Below are 14,228 nucleotides of genomic sequence, written 5' to 3' on the forward strand. Positions count from 1 at the left end.
GATGCAATTCATTTTAGCATTTTGTTTCTTAGCCACTGCAAGCGCTGTTGCTGGCTAGTTGGCAGTACATCCATTTTAAAAGAAGGGAAAAAAATCATACTGGATGATTATTCTAGTGCTGTTCTGCTTCCAGAATGGCTTTTGATTCAGTAGAAACATCCACTCATGTAAGAGAAGGGGAGCTGATTTTCTCCACCTCCTGCTTCCTGCCACAGCACTAAGTAAATCTGTGTGGAGTTCGCCCTCCTAGGTGTGTGACATAATACTGGGTTCATAAGGAAAGGGTTAACTAATTGTAAAATGACTAACCAATGGGAACCCAAGGGGCAGAGTTAACTGTGTATAAGGTTTAAGCACATAGGTTTTTTGGGGGGAGTTAGGGTGGCTGAGAAGACAGTCTGGAGTTAGAAGAGACAGAGAAGATAAGTCTGTGGGTTGGGCTAGTCTGGTGTGAGAGAGTGAGAGAATTTGTTAAGAGGAGTCAGTCAAACAGTTGAGATAATCAGTCAGAAGGTATTAGGAAGGTCTAGGCTGGTAAAGAAACTAAAGTTAAGATACTGACAGGAATATTATCTGAGAAACCATAAACTTGTTAATGTTCGTAAAATAAACTTGGGGTGTTTTGGGTTCACTTTTAACAACTGTCTGGACTCACTGTTTTACCAGAGAGTAAAGGGTTGGTGGCAGTGGGGAAGCGAGCACAGTGGTGGCACAGAGATCAAGAGACCGTTAAATGTCCGGGGACCCTGTGTGATCGCCACAAAAGTGGCGGCAGAGGTGAGATAACATCAATACCACGTGATCGCCACAATCTGTTCCAGAACACTGTGGGAAGTGGTGTTAAGGGCTATGGAGGGAGAATCAGAGAAAATTAGCTCCCCTTCTCCTAACTTAATTGACGCTTCCACGAGATCAACACTGTATTTCACTTATCGGAACTCAAACTTGTATCTTCCTATTCACAGAATGAAATAGGGGCTACTATCCTATACACACTTACCAGGTAATAAATCCCATTGCATTCAACAGGATTCACATCTGAGTAGACCTGCATAGTAGTGCAGCCTACTGAGATGATCCAGACCTTCCTTTGTGTACAGGATGATGGTCAGCATCAGTACAGAAAACCAAGCCAAAGAAGGATAGAACTTTCTTTATGTATGCTACAACAGCAGCAAGAATACTTATTGCAAAGTATTGGAAGACACAAGATCTACCCACCCAGGAAGAATGACAGATGAAGGTGATGGACTACATGGAACTGGCGGAAATGACTGGCAGAATCCGAGACCAGGGAGAAGAGTCAGTGGAAGAAGATTGGAAGAAATTTAAAGATTATCTACAGAAATATTGTAAAATTAAGGAATGTTATAAAGATGTTGGAATGAAGTTACATGGCTTTAGCGGAAATGTTATAAAGAATTAAGTATAATAGATTGTAATTGAATTAAAGGAAAAAAATAATGTTAGAATTTGTTAAGTTAAATGATAGGACAGAAGTTTGAGGAAGATGGAAAGGATTTGCTGAAACAATTAATCGAAGTGGAATACAAAAAAAGGGAGGTGTGAGGAGGTCGCTGAAACAAGTAAAAGAAAGTTAATAACATTGAAAGTATTGGTTGTGTTTCTTTTTTCTTTTTTCTAATTTCTTTTTGTTTTATTTTTGTTATGTATATGTAATATTTTTGTTTTTATATTGTATTGTATGGTTTTGTTATGTTTAATTCTTTTTCTTTTTTCTTTCTGTAACTTTCAAACTTTAATAAAAAAAATTTTTTTAAAAAAATTCTTTTCCTCAAAGGCTTTCCCCGTCACTCTAATGGGAGAAGGAACTCTGCATGTACACCCCCCCCCATTAAAGTAAACAGAGCAAGCCTTGTAGGCAGGAGAGCTCAGAGCATACACTGCAGACTAAGTGTAGCTCTGGGTGGGTATTTTGAGAACTGTGGATCCAGTGTACCTCCTCAGGTTAAGTTTTCTATTTTCCATGTAATTAGTTTTATTACTGCAGAAAGATTCACACTCCATATTTAGAAAGATTGCTAGCTATGTTCTGTCCAATTATTCTAAATGTAACTGACAAACTACTTCGAGTTCCTTTAAATGATAATATATATTATTTAGTTTGCTGCTGTGACTTATTTCAGGTATCATTTGGCCTCTTGATTTATTCAGTAATTATCCTAGAATATATACTGTGATGTGAATCCTTTTAAAAAATATATAGTAAACATACCCACACCCACTACTTTTGAACTAGAGTTCACTGTGTAATGCAGGTTTAAACTTCACTCAGGCTTGAAAAGAGATTCTAATTGCTGTTCGGAACAGAAAAGCTGCCACAACATGAAATCAATATTCCCTCCCCCACCCCCGGTTTTCAACTTGTGATTTTGATTTTCCTATCAGATTCACTAATAGCCACATTCTTATTAAAGCCTTTCCCCCTGACGTACTCATGACGGATGCTGAATTGATAAAGAAATTATTTTCCTAAATTGGAATGCAGCAGCTACAAAGTACAAGTCGAAAGGCATCAGGGATGTTTTGCTTCCTTTGATGTATTTTGGGAAGGGAAGTTGCTCTGTATGTGTCAGTGCACAATGCAATAAACTGAATGGGACATATGCTGGTGAAATGTTCTGAGCAACATAGCATGTGTCAGTGTACCAAGCCAGGGGAATATCTTATTTTTATTTTGAAGGGCAGGGGAAGTTGTTATCAACACGGTTCACAGCGGATCTGTAATAGGGACATAACGTGACGTGTTCTCATAGTGCCGTAATGTAATAAATGGAATGTCTGTCAAGCATGCAAAAGTAAATAACACTCCAATCCTACATAAAAACATTACTTTGGAATGCTTTTCCATTGACAACAGCGAGGCTTATTTCTAAAGAATGAAAGACAGTTTGTGCATTAAGTCCATTGTCTCTACTTGTACATGCCAAAAAGTATGATATGGAGGATGTGTCAAGCGACCAGGTTAGCGTGCGCCAAGGTCATTTTTTCCCTTCATGTGGAAGTCTTCCATACACCATTCAGCCAGATACTGTAATAGGAAGCCTTTTCACCATGTGCAGAACTAATTTCTACACGAAGGTAGAAAGTGTGGCGTATCTTATGAAATGGTCACGTCAGTCTGTGAGCAATGACTGAGCTACCTGAAGGCTGCCAGGCTTCTCTTCGCTATTGTGAAGCGGAAGTGCAAACCAATCATGAAAAAAGGACGAACAAAGAAGAAAGGTTATATTTATCTCCTAAACAGCATGACTTTAATCCTGACCTACTTCTATCACCTCTGCAAAGGACAGGATAATACACTACAAATGGAAAGGTGGAATTCTTTGCAAGCCTTCACATCCATTCAGTTTGACATATGTTCAAGCTAAGGATGGGAGAATCTGTCAATTTCAGTTTCTTCCCCCCCCCCAAGCTTAAGTTCTGTTTTCCACATCAGTTTCCTATACACACACATGTATGTGTGTATATAGATAGATGATAGACAGACAGACAGACAGACAGAGTCCTCATGGAAATGCATCAGCATATTAGTACAAATTTCTACTAATACACACATTTTTTATATATGTAGACTTTGCTTAATGTTCACATTTATGCAAAATAATCTCCCCAAATACAATCCATTTGGGTATGTTAATTTCACTAATATATCCGTTTTATGCACATTATGCCCTAGCATGTGCATTTTTAAAAACATATCAGACATCTGAAGGCAGCCCTGTTTAGGGAAGCTTTTAATGTTTAACAGACCACTGTATTTTAATATTTTGTTGGAAGCTGCCCAGAGTGGCTGGGGAAACCCAGCCAGATGGGCGGGGTATAAATATATTTATTTATTTATTTGTTTGTTTGTTTGTTTGTTTGTTTTACCTGACTGGAGACCCACATTGCGAAATTCAGAGAAGCACAAATCTGGAAGGATGATGGCTCTGTTTCAGTTTGCATATTGTTTCAGAAAGTGTGAATTAGGTACAATCACATTTAAATGCAAATCCTAAATTGAAACAGTAACAATTCATTACTGGTCTTGGTGTCGGGGGAAAAAAGAAGGGTACTTGTATTGTTTTACACATGATCACCACTGACTTGTTTTAACTGAAACAGCAAAATCACGTGCTTATACGAAATAGTGTGCTTGTACAGAAAGAAGACGTGAGAATTTCTTGAGACAAAACATTGTATTTAGAGAATTGTGACACTAGCAGCACGAATCCTATATGTGTCTCAGGCTACTCAGAAGTAAGTCCCATTGAGTTTTTTTGCCGCTAAGCTGGTATAGGATTGCAGTCTATGTGCCTAAATAGAGTAACATTATAAATACAGTAACATGTGAAGTGGCAGAAATGTTGTATGTTTGCAGTTTCTAGAGGAAAGTTTTGAGACTGAAAACCTGATGGAAGAACAAGGCTTGGATAACTGAGGATGAAGTGCCCCTGCCCCTGACAAATATTGATCCTCCTATATCCTTCCAAATGACAGTAGCTTCAAGGGCCATTACAAAAGGTAAGTGGACTGCTCTCTCCACCCCACCCCACCCAGTAATTTGGACACTGTGAAATACAGAGAGTTTTACTATTTCATATCCGATACGAGAATGAGAAGCTCCTGTTCGAAGGCAGTTTTGATGACACCTATTGTTTAGAAAGGCCTAACTTTCTGCAGAATCCAGTATCAATGTTTGTAACAGAATCTGAACTATATGCCTGTAATTTACTGATCCAGAAAGATTCTGCAGACAACTACAGATCAATTCCACTGTTATTAATGATTTATGCTTCCCTCCATGGTTTACAAGCTAGCAACATTAATGATATGCTTTCTTTTATCTTTGGGTGATAATTGCCCTCTCTCTCAGCTAGGCGATTAATTACATCTCATGCAGTTTATGACCCCCCACCCCCACCCCGGAGTCAGTTGTGTCCATTTTGTCATCATCCTCTGTGAAAGTCATTATCCTTTCATAAAAGCCTTAGCTACTCTGAATAATAAACCCAACTTTTTAATCATGACCTTCTTGCTTATAACATCACATCTGACTTCTGCTCCCAGCATGGGGGTTGGTTCAGGCCATTTCTGGGACATTCCAAAAGGCTAAGACACAGAAGCAGCCCCTGAGCTTGGGCTCAAACCCACCTCTCAACAACTCCCACTTGTCTCTGGCCTTGTCTTTATAGCTGTCTCACCTCTCATTCCCATATTTTTCATGAAAGGGGTCCATCTGGAATCATCGTGTACAAGCCAAGCTGCCTTTTCAACTGAGCAGTAATCACTGAAGCACACATACTGAAGCACTTCAGTTCAGAATATAGCTTAACCAGCTTTCTGGATGGTAAGGCACACAGCACATGGGAGCACACACCCAGCAGACTTTTCAGAGAGTGGAGAATACTCTTTCAAACTATTTTCCAGGGAGAGGGTGTCTAAAGATTTTGAAGATTTGCAGGGTAAGTACTGAGAAACGAGACTTGGGTCCTCTAAAGACAGGTAAGGTAAAGGTAAAGGTACCCCTGCCCGTACGGGCCAGTCTTGACAGACTCTGGGGTTGTGCGCCCATCTCACTTAAGAGGCCAGGGGCCAGCGCTGTCCGGAGACACTTCCGGGTCACGTGGGCCAGCGTGACATCGCTGCTCTGGCGAGCCAGAGCCGCACACGGAAACGCCGTTTACCTTCCCGCTGGTAAGCGGTCCCTATTTATCTACTTGCACCTGGAGGTGCTTTCGAACTGCTAGGTTGGCAGGCGCTGGGACCGAGCAGCGGGAGTGCACCCCGCCGCAGGGATTCGAACCGCCGACCTTTCGATCGGCAAGTCCTAGGCGCTGAGGCTTTAACCCACAGCGCCACCTGCGTCCCTAATCTAAAGACAGGTACACCTCATATAATTTTTCCTCAGGACCTCCATCTACTGAAATTAATTGGACATCCTGAACTCCTAACATTTTGCACTTGGAGTCTCTACCTGTCCCCAATAATCCAATTGAAAGAGGCACCACTTTACAAGTTAGCAAGAAGCCATGTGGAAAAGGAGGGTTGTTGTGTGCCCCTTATACAGCTGAGCAGGTGGTCTTTGGCTTGTCTGGGTGGGTGTGTCATAAGTTATACAAGTCTGCGACAATGAGCAAAAATAAACTGAAGCAGTAAAGAGTGGGAGGCTAGCAGGTAGAAATAGATGGGATTACAAAGGAGATTATAAGACTGAGAAGATATTAATTTCCTGGGAAGAATGCTCAACACTGAGTACTTATGAATTCCTTGGATGAAGTATTAGTGGAAAAACCCTAAGGTGGAAGAAGAGGATGAGCAACAGGAAGGAAATAAACCAAATTGAACAGATGAGAAATGGAAAAAACAAAAACAAAATAGAAGTGTACCGTTTTTATTTTAAGGTGTACGATAAAGAAGATATCTGTTATACAATGACAGTTTAGGAAGTGCAGTAGGGGGGTGGATATTTTAGCATTTCCAAAATGTAACAAACATTTGAGAATGTTACAAAGGTTTGGGTTTTTATTTTTGCTTACATTTTGTGTTCCAGTTTGAAATTGTTTAACAACAACAACAAATATTCTACAATGAATTCATACAGGAAAGATGCATATGTTGAGTGACCTTGGGCCTGTCACTTTTCCTCTGCTTAACCTAACTCACAGTATTGTTAGGATAAAATGAAGGAGAGAAACACGTTCTCATCTTGAGCTCCTGGGGGAGGGGAACGGTGGGGTATATGTGCAATAAATTAGAGTTTATGAGAATTTCATTTTTTGTCGAGTTAAACATTTATCCATGTGTGCATATTATGTCACCCTTTTAACATTTAGAAACCCATGTTGGCAATTATCATCAACCACAAAGTGCCAAATGACTTAATTATGGATGTCACCTTTGTACCATTTAGAAGTCCATGTTGGCAATTATCTTCCATCACGAAATGTGCCATTTATTAATAACCTGGTACTGTATATAGCGACAGGTGACATACTGCAATTAGAGTGCAGCATCTAATCCTCAGTAAAGGGTTGGGTGTCTGTTAACTGATTTAGCTGAAGGAACCTTTAGCAGCAAGTCATGCTGTCTGCCAAAGTACCTTGCGGTTCACTGAATGTCTCTTACCCAGGTCACATCTCGCTGTCCCCTTTCACATTAAGATAAACTATTCCTATTATCCTGAGTTTGGTTCTACAGATGACTTTCAGAAACAAGTAAATAAGAAAGAAAATAGGTGAGCTGGAAAACATGCAGTGCTGTGGTCCCAGATGACATTTTTTTTAAAAAAAAGAATAAAAAATAAACATTAGTTCTGTCAATAGTTCAAAGTGTAATTCAGTCCTAGCCTCCCAGCTTCAAGGCAGATTCAAAAAAGTTTCATTATCTCCCCAAAGCGCTACCTTTCACATTTAGTTTAAAGATGTTTAAACTTTACAGAAGGGCTGTGCCTTTGAGCAGTGTCACAAATATCTGTGTAGAAGTGCACGTGAATCTGAGCTGTTCAAATGGATATCGACACAGCCCTGTTTAGGATATTTAGTGGCACATGGAAAAGAAAAAGCAGTTGCGCCATTTTAAATCCCATAAGAACCTGAGGACCTTAGGAGTCATGGGAGCATCAATATTTGATACCGAGAAGAACATAATGTGTCTTTATTCTCTTCGTCAAAGTATTTCATTGGGACCAAGGTGGTACTTTACAGAAAGGTAAACACTGCTGAAGGTAAATGGGGTTCCCAATTCTTACATACTTTCATTTATTTCCCTTTGCTGCTGTTATTGCTTTGCAAACCTTTAAGAATTTATTTCTACCTGGCAAGCTATTCATATCCTTTGGCACACTTTTGATATTACCTGTTTAGAACAGTGTACTTTCAGGTAATTTTGAAAGATAGAAAAAACATATGGTTGGGAGCACAAAGTTAGAGAAGCACTTACATTTGCACTGTGATCACTTCCACTAACACAGATGACATCTTGTTTTTGAATTGTTAGTACCTCTTTTGTAAGCTTCAGTCGGATTTCATAGGCGTTTTCGGATATTTCGTCATATAGCAATGCAATACCAGTTTTTGTCTGTAGAGGCAAGGTAATGGGGGGGAGGGAGGGGAAAAACAGATCAAATATGTCAAATGCATAGCCTTTAAAAATAACAATGATATATAATTTGTATCTTCTGTGTCCTAATAACAGTTTATCTCACCTATGCTTGCAAAGCTGTGTGGTAAAAGGTAGTAAGGAGACACTTTAGCAGAAAATATTCAAGTTACATTCTATATCAATATTCATGAACTGCTTAATCCTATTATCTTCTTTAGCTCTTGCATACCAGCAAAGTCTCGCAGTGTGAGCTAATGAAGGCTTTTCCTGCACCACAAGTATTTGGCAGACATGTCTCGTTCTCCCAAACTCGCCTCTAAGAAAAGTCATCAAATTCCTCTGCAACACAACACTGCTGGTGTAGCATTGTGCCAATGCTACAGGAACAAAGTCACTTTCTACAGACTCTGGGGTTGCGGTGCTCATCTCGCTTTATTGGCCGAGGGAACTGGCGTACAGCTTCTGGGTCATGTGGCCAGCATGACTAAGCCACTTCTGGCGGACCAGAGCAGCGCACGGAAACGCTGTTTACCTTCCCGCTGGATTTATCTACTTGCACTTTGACATGCTTTCAAACTGCTAGGTTGGCAGGAGAAGGTACCGAGCAATGGGAGCTCAGTCTTTAGAGATGAACAAAAAGTTTATGCAAGTCTCCCCCTCCTTCTGCTCTCTTAAAACATCCACTGTGAAAAGTGATAAAATGCTAGTTGGTGCTTCTGATGGAAATAGGCATAAAACACACACAACTACTTATCCAGCCACAAACTGTAGCGAAATGCAAACCAGGAGTAGATTGGTATCTAAGCATTAAAAAGAAATATCACAAGACTGCTAAAAGGAAAGTCATTCATTGATACTATGCATAGATTCACTCAGTGATGGGTGAAGGGCCATAGTTTAGTGGTCTAAGCTTAGTGGCTTAAGCCTTGCAAGCACAAGCCCCAGATTCAAATCCTGCTGGCACCTCCCAGTAGGGATGGGAGAGATTCTTGCTTGAAATCCTGGAACATAATGTAGATCTTTTCAAATCATAGACATTTGAATGAAATGATTATCTTACTGTATAATCTGCCAGCATTCTCAAAAACCAAAACCAAAACCAAAAACCCCAAAACAGAGCCGGCCACATCTTAGAAGCAACTAAACAGTCATCCAATATGAGAGAGAAACTGATTGAATGCATCTTCCAAGAAATTATTCGAGTCCTCCATCTTCAATAATGTTGAACAAAGTTTAATTTGGATCATTTGCTTAAGCTTACTTAGATCTACAGCATTAAGTTTAAAAAAAAAGACTTCCTGTTTTTGTTCCGTATTTGCATTAATTTAAAAATACAGTGGTACCTCGGGTTACATACGCTTCAGGTTACATACGCTTCAGGTTACACACTCCGCTAACCCAGATATAGTGCTTCAGGTTAAGAACTTTGCTTCAGGATAAGAACAGAAATCGGGCTCCGGCGGCACAACAGCAGCAGGAGGCCCCATTAGCTAAAGTGGTGCTTCAGGTTAAGAACAGTTTCAGTTTAAGAATGGACCTCTGGAACGAATTAAGTACTTAACCTGAGGTACCACTGTATTTATAAGCAATAAGCCTAAACAATAAATGTCATTCACATATGAGTTACATTATGCAATAGGGGTTTTTTAAAAAAATTATGAGGGGATAAATTTTTCATAGATATCTATGTGTGGAATCCACTTCTCACTGAAGTCAATGGAAAAATTAATGGAGCTACAACTATTTAGCAGAGGACATTTTTTAACCAAACACAGACCAATATCAAGTGCTACTACTGCTTAAGAAACCCATGATCCATATAGCTATGTATTAGTACATCTATCTGTAACTTTCATTCAATTCTCAGGAACAGACATAAGCATGATAAGGACAAGTCAGCTGAGGGTCCCATGAATGAACCACTGGACACTGTGGATCAGATGTCATGCAAAAACCTTTTTTAGAAATAATCCAAAATATCAGGGCCAATGTTTCATGATGAAATAAAACTATGTTTGTTCTGTCCACTTTCAAGCTGAAGTGGAGGTTATGTATAGGTTATTTTCTGAAACACAAAACAAGGGATGAATGGGAATTTGTGATTAATGATGACACAACACTCCAAAATCTTCCACTGTATGGATCCTAATGCACCTCATTTATTACTTATATCAAGTCTCTCAACTAAAAGCCTTGTTAAAAATAGCCCTGGGTTATAATGTAGGCATATTCTGTTAATGACATTAGCCTTGGAACAGGAGTGATTAACAGCTGGTTCTCAATCTGTGTGATCTTAATGACGAGAAAGTAAGCAGTAATGGCTTGTTTAATTACTGTAAACACAGTGTGTCACCAGCTAATTAGATATGATTGATTGTTGTCAACCTCATTCTCTGCTCAAGACATCAGACACAAACATTTGAATTCAGTAATACATGTTCAGAATGAACTTTCAGAATATCCTTTTGGGTAAAAGGACAGGTATTGTGGTGGGGGAAGGGAGGACCAACACTCAACAGGATGTAGATAAATTGCTAGAACAGAGACCACGACATTCCAAATAGACTCTGAATAGGCAATGAAGTTTTAAAACAAACCAAAAAAGTCATAAAACATCTATTTTAAATTGGAAGATAATTTTGAATAGTTTAGAATTTAATGTTTACATTTTGTGCTGCAATGTTCACAAGCTTGGCTTTGCAGACAAACAGGCAAGAAGGATGTAGTAACTAATAGTATTCAGATTTTAGAACTTTATTTTACTTTTTAATGGACAGCTAGCTACTTTGGAAGCATCATTGCCCATACTCAGTTATTCTATTCCTATTGACCTCACTACAAACATCGTTGAGCGACATGCTTTGTTGCTAGGATGGACAATTGGCATGTTGTAGCTCCTTGTTATATTTAAGAATATCAGTACAATCCAACATTTACAGCAAATCCAGCTTCCAAGGAGTGTGCTGCAATTGTTGCTAGCAGTGCAGCGGCATCGGTGGCAGCAGCCAATGAATTGCTCGGAAGCCGGATCTGCTGCCCTTGTGGACCCCGCCGCCTAAGGCAGCTTCCTCACCTTGCCTCATGGGTGAGCCGGCCTTATACAGGCCTGATCCCGCAGGCTCTTCTTATGCATCATTTGTTATTGTTTCCTGCAAAGGTTTCCAGCTTTCAGCACGTTTCCAAAAAGAACAGCTGCCTTCTAATTAAAATAAACCATAAAAAAGAATAGTTTTGACAACAATCACCATGTTTTATGAAACATGGTTGGGATACAACCTTCACCAACACCCTTCATGTGAGCTGAAAACACTTCCATGGAGGGGGGGGGGAGATACCAGATGTCCTTCTGGTGGCAATCTCTTCTCATGGGACATGTCTCAAGTTTAACTTGGTGGGGATGACCAAGTCACACAACGTGGAACTGTTGTGATAATGGGGAATTGAGAAGCTGCATATGCAAACAGAAAACTGCATGCAATTATTTGGATTCCAGCTATCTCCCAACCTTTGTATTTAACTTGGCTGGTTGCCACAGGCAACAAGGGATTCTATGCAAGTGAGTGAGTGGGTTGGTAGACCCTTTATGATCTTTGGCATGGCAATCTCTCTGCCTTCATTCCTTATCTGCACAAATGCCACAGGGATGCCCCCTTTCTTAGCACTGAGATTGGGTGAGAAAATAAATAAATACAGCACCGCAGCCTGGTTCTGTACACCAGGTGCCATTAAGGAAATGGTTTTAAATCTTCCAGAAATCACAAAGGTAAACAGGAGTTGAAAGCTTTTAGAAGTCCAAGGCTGCAAAACTAGGTGCCCTTGAAAACTTATTATGTAAACAAGAAACCTTTTGGGAGAGGATTATAGGAAAGTCAGGCCAGTAATTCCTAAGGGGTGGGGGGAAGCAACGTGAAGACATGCTAGATAAGAGATTACAGTATGTCAATACAAAAATACACAGAACTATACGGCATAAAGACAGCTCATCCATATATATGGCACAATTCATTGACTGCAAGAAGAGTATATTTGCTATACATGAGCTTCTGAGAATTAATTTCCAGAATGAGCTTTCCTTCTAGCAGTATACAACCAATGTTATTTACACAGTAAATATTTTAAAAAAGCAAACTTATGTTGTCAAAATATCATGTTGCTTCCTTATATGTCTGTGACATGATGAAAATATGACTTAAAAAGCCATTGGCCTCAGTGTTATTTGTTATCTTTTCAATTAAAGTGAACAGAAAGGGTTTCTTCTAGAAGATTTCTCCCTAAACAGTATACTGAAAGTTTAGTCCAGTTATTATTCTTTCTGGAAATGTGCTTTAGGATGTGAACACCTGCAAAGAGGGCTTCAAAGAGCTTCATCAGCCGTGATGACTTGTAAGTATAATTTTATGCCAAGGGGCACACACCAGTGGCGGGTGGGGTCCGGTGCAAAAACGAAAAGACTAATGGAAAGACAAATGGATTTGACACCATGGAGGCCAGAGATTTCTACATACCTCTTCCAGGCAAGCAAGAGGCAATATCAGATTTCAAGGACACATTTCAGCCAAGCAAAGTCACACAAGGGGAGGGATGCGGGTCAGGGAGAAGCATGAGGACCAAAATAGGTAGGTCTTTGTTTCTTGGTTCTTCAATTCACTCCCCCCGTGCTCTGGAAATTGGTGGAGTTTACTTTCCTGGTCTTTGTTCAATATAAATCTTTATAACTCAAAATAACATTTCTAAGGTATTAAAACTAAAGGTAGCAATGTTGACCCATTAGAAAAAGGAATAATTGAAAAAAGTTAAAGTGAACTTCATTAGAACCAACTTAAATGTTACATAGCAGTGAGCACATGTTAAAAATTTCCAGAACGCTTCTCAGGGTGGATGCTAAGAAGAAAGTAAGGAGAGCTAGCTTCAAACATGGAAATTCTGCTTGCACATGAAAAGATGATGAGTCATGTGCTGATGGAAAAAACAGACAAAGCAACTTATTGCATTGCTCCCCTAACAAGCTTGAGGTCCGAGAAGAAACCGTAAGCAAATTTGGAAGGTAAAAAGATGCTTCTTCTCAGGCTTCTCCAACTTTTTTTGAGGTTCTTTCCAGGAGCAAGTACAAAGCAGCTAACAGATAATTCAACAATTAATTTGCTTGTTTTGCATAATTAGCAAACAATATGCATGCTACACAAACTAGGCTTCCATGGTTTAGGGAAATGTGGCAACCATAGGACAGGTATTTCATCTCCTTTCCAGGTGCCTCCCAGTTGACACTCCACCTGGGAAAAAGGCAAGAAGGAACAGACAAATGTAAAACTGGAATTACCCGCCAATTCTGTTTTATTTTTAAAATGGCAGCAAAAAGAAGCAATGAGGAATAAAGCAGCTCTTCAGGAACCCACAATCTCGTATAGTCTTACTAGGTTTGGCTTAACATGTCATGTGAACTTGTTAGTCTTTTAAAAAATATATTATTATTTACATTTACATTCCTTGATTTCCTCCGTCCAACAAAATAATTCCATCTCTCAGCAAAATCAACATTCCATAACCTTCCTTCTCTTTTGTAAACTAATTCAGTTAACTTGCCCCTTTCCATCAATTTCATGTACAGTGGTACCTCAGGTTAAGTACTTAATTCGTTCCGGAGGTCTGTTCTTAACCTGAAACTGTTCTTAACCTGAAGCACCACTTTAGCTAATGGGGCCTCCTGCTGCTGCCGTGCCACTGCCGCGTGATTTCTGTTCTCATCCTAAAGCAAAGTTCTTAACCTGAAGTACTATTTCTGGACAAAACAAAAAAAAATTCCTTCCAGTAGCACCTTAAAGACCAACTAAGTTAGTTCTTGGTATGAGCTTTCGTGTGCATGCACACTTCTTCAGATACACTGAAACAGAAGTTTCCAGACTATTACTATTTCTGGGTTAGCGGAGTCTGTAACCTGAAGCGTATGTAACCCGAGGTACCACTGTATTTTATTAACCACTCCCACTCTCTGGAGCTTGTTCATGGTCCATACTAGCTTAGCAGCTACATAGTGGCTTCAGATTCCTAACCACTTCACCCTCAATTATATTAAACAGAATCAACACTGGGGAAGGTCTCAATGTGGTTCGTATATCAGCCTATGT

The 14,228-nt window shown here is 39.7% G+C and overlaps 1 protein-coding gene across 4 annotated transcripts in view; it reads right to left on the minus strand.

Moving 5' to 3' along the window:
* Positions 1-14,228, minus strand: part of SNTG2 (syntrophin gamma 2) — a gene marked incomplete at its 3' end in the record, with an annotated part of 223,603 nt that overhangs the window by 129,005 nt on the left and 80,370 nt on the right. For 3 of the 4 annotated variants that reach the window (XM_079969902.1, XM_079969900.1, XM_079969903.1), the window contains exon 2: positions 7,945-8,082. In XM_079969902.1, coding sequence (XP_079826028.1) covers positions 7,945-8,082 — 138 coding nt within the window. The remainder of the gene's footprint in view (positions 1-7,944; positions 8,083-14,228) is intronic. The other variant, XM_079969901.1, reaches the window with a different exon arrangement.

This window comes from Podarcis cretensis (assembly GCF_951804945.1).
Source record: "Podarcis cretensis genome assembly, chromosome: 3".
NCBI lineage: Eukaryota > Metazoa > Chordata > Lepidosauria > Squamata > Lacertidae > Podarcis > Podarcis cretensis.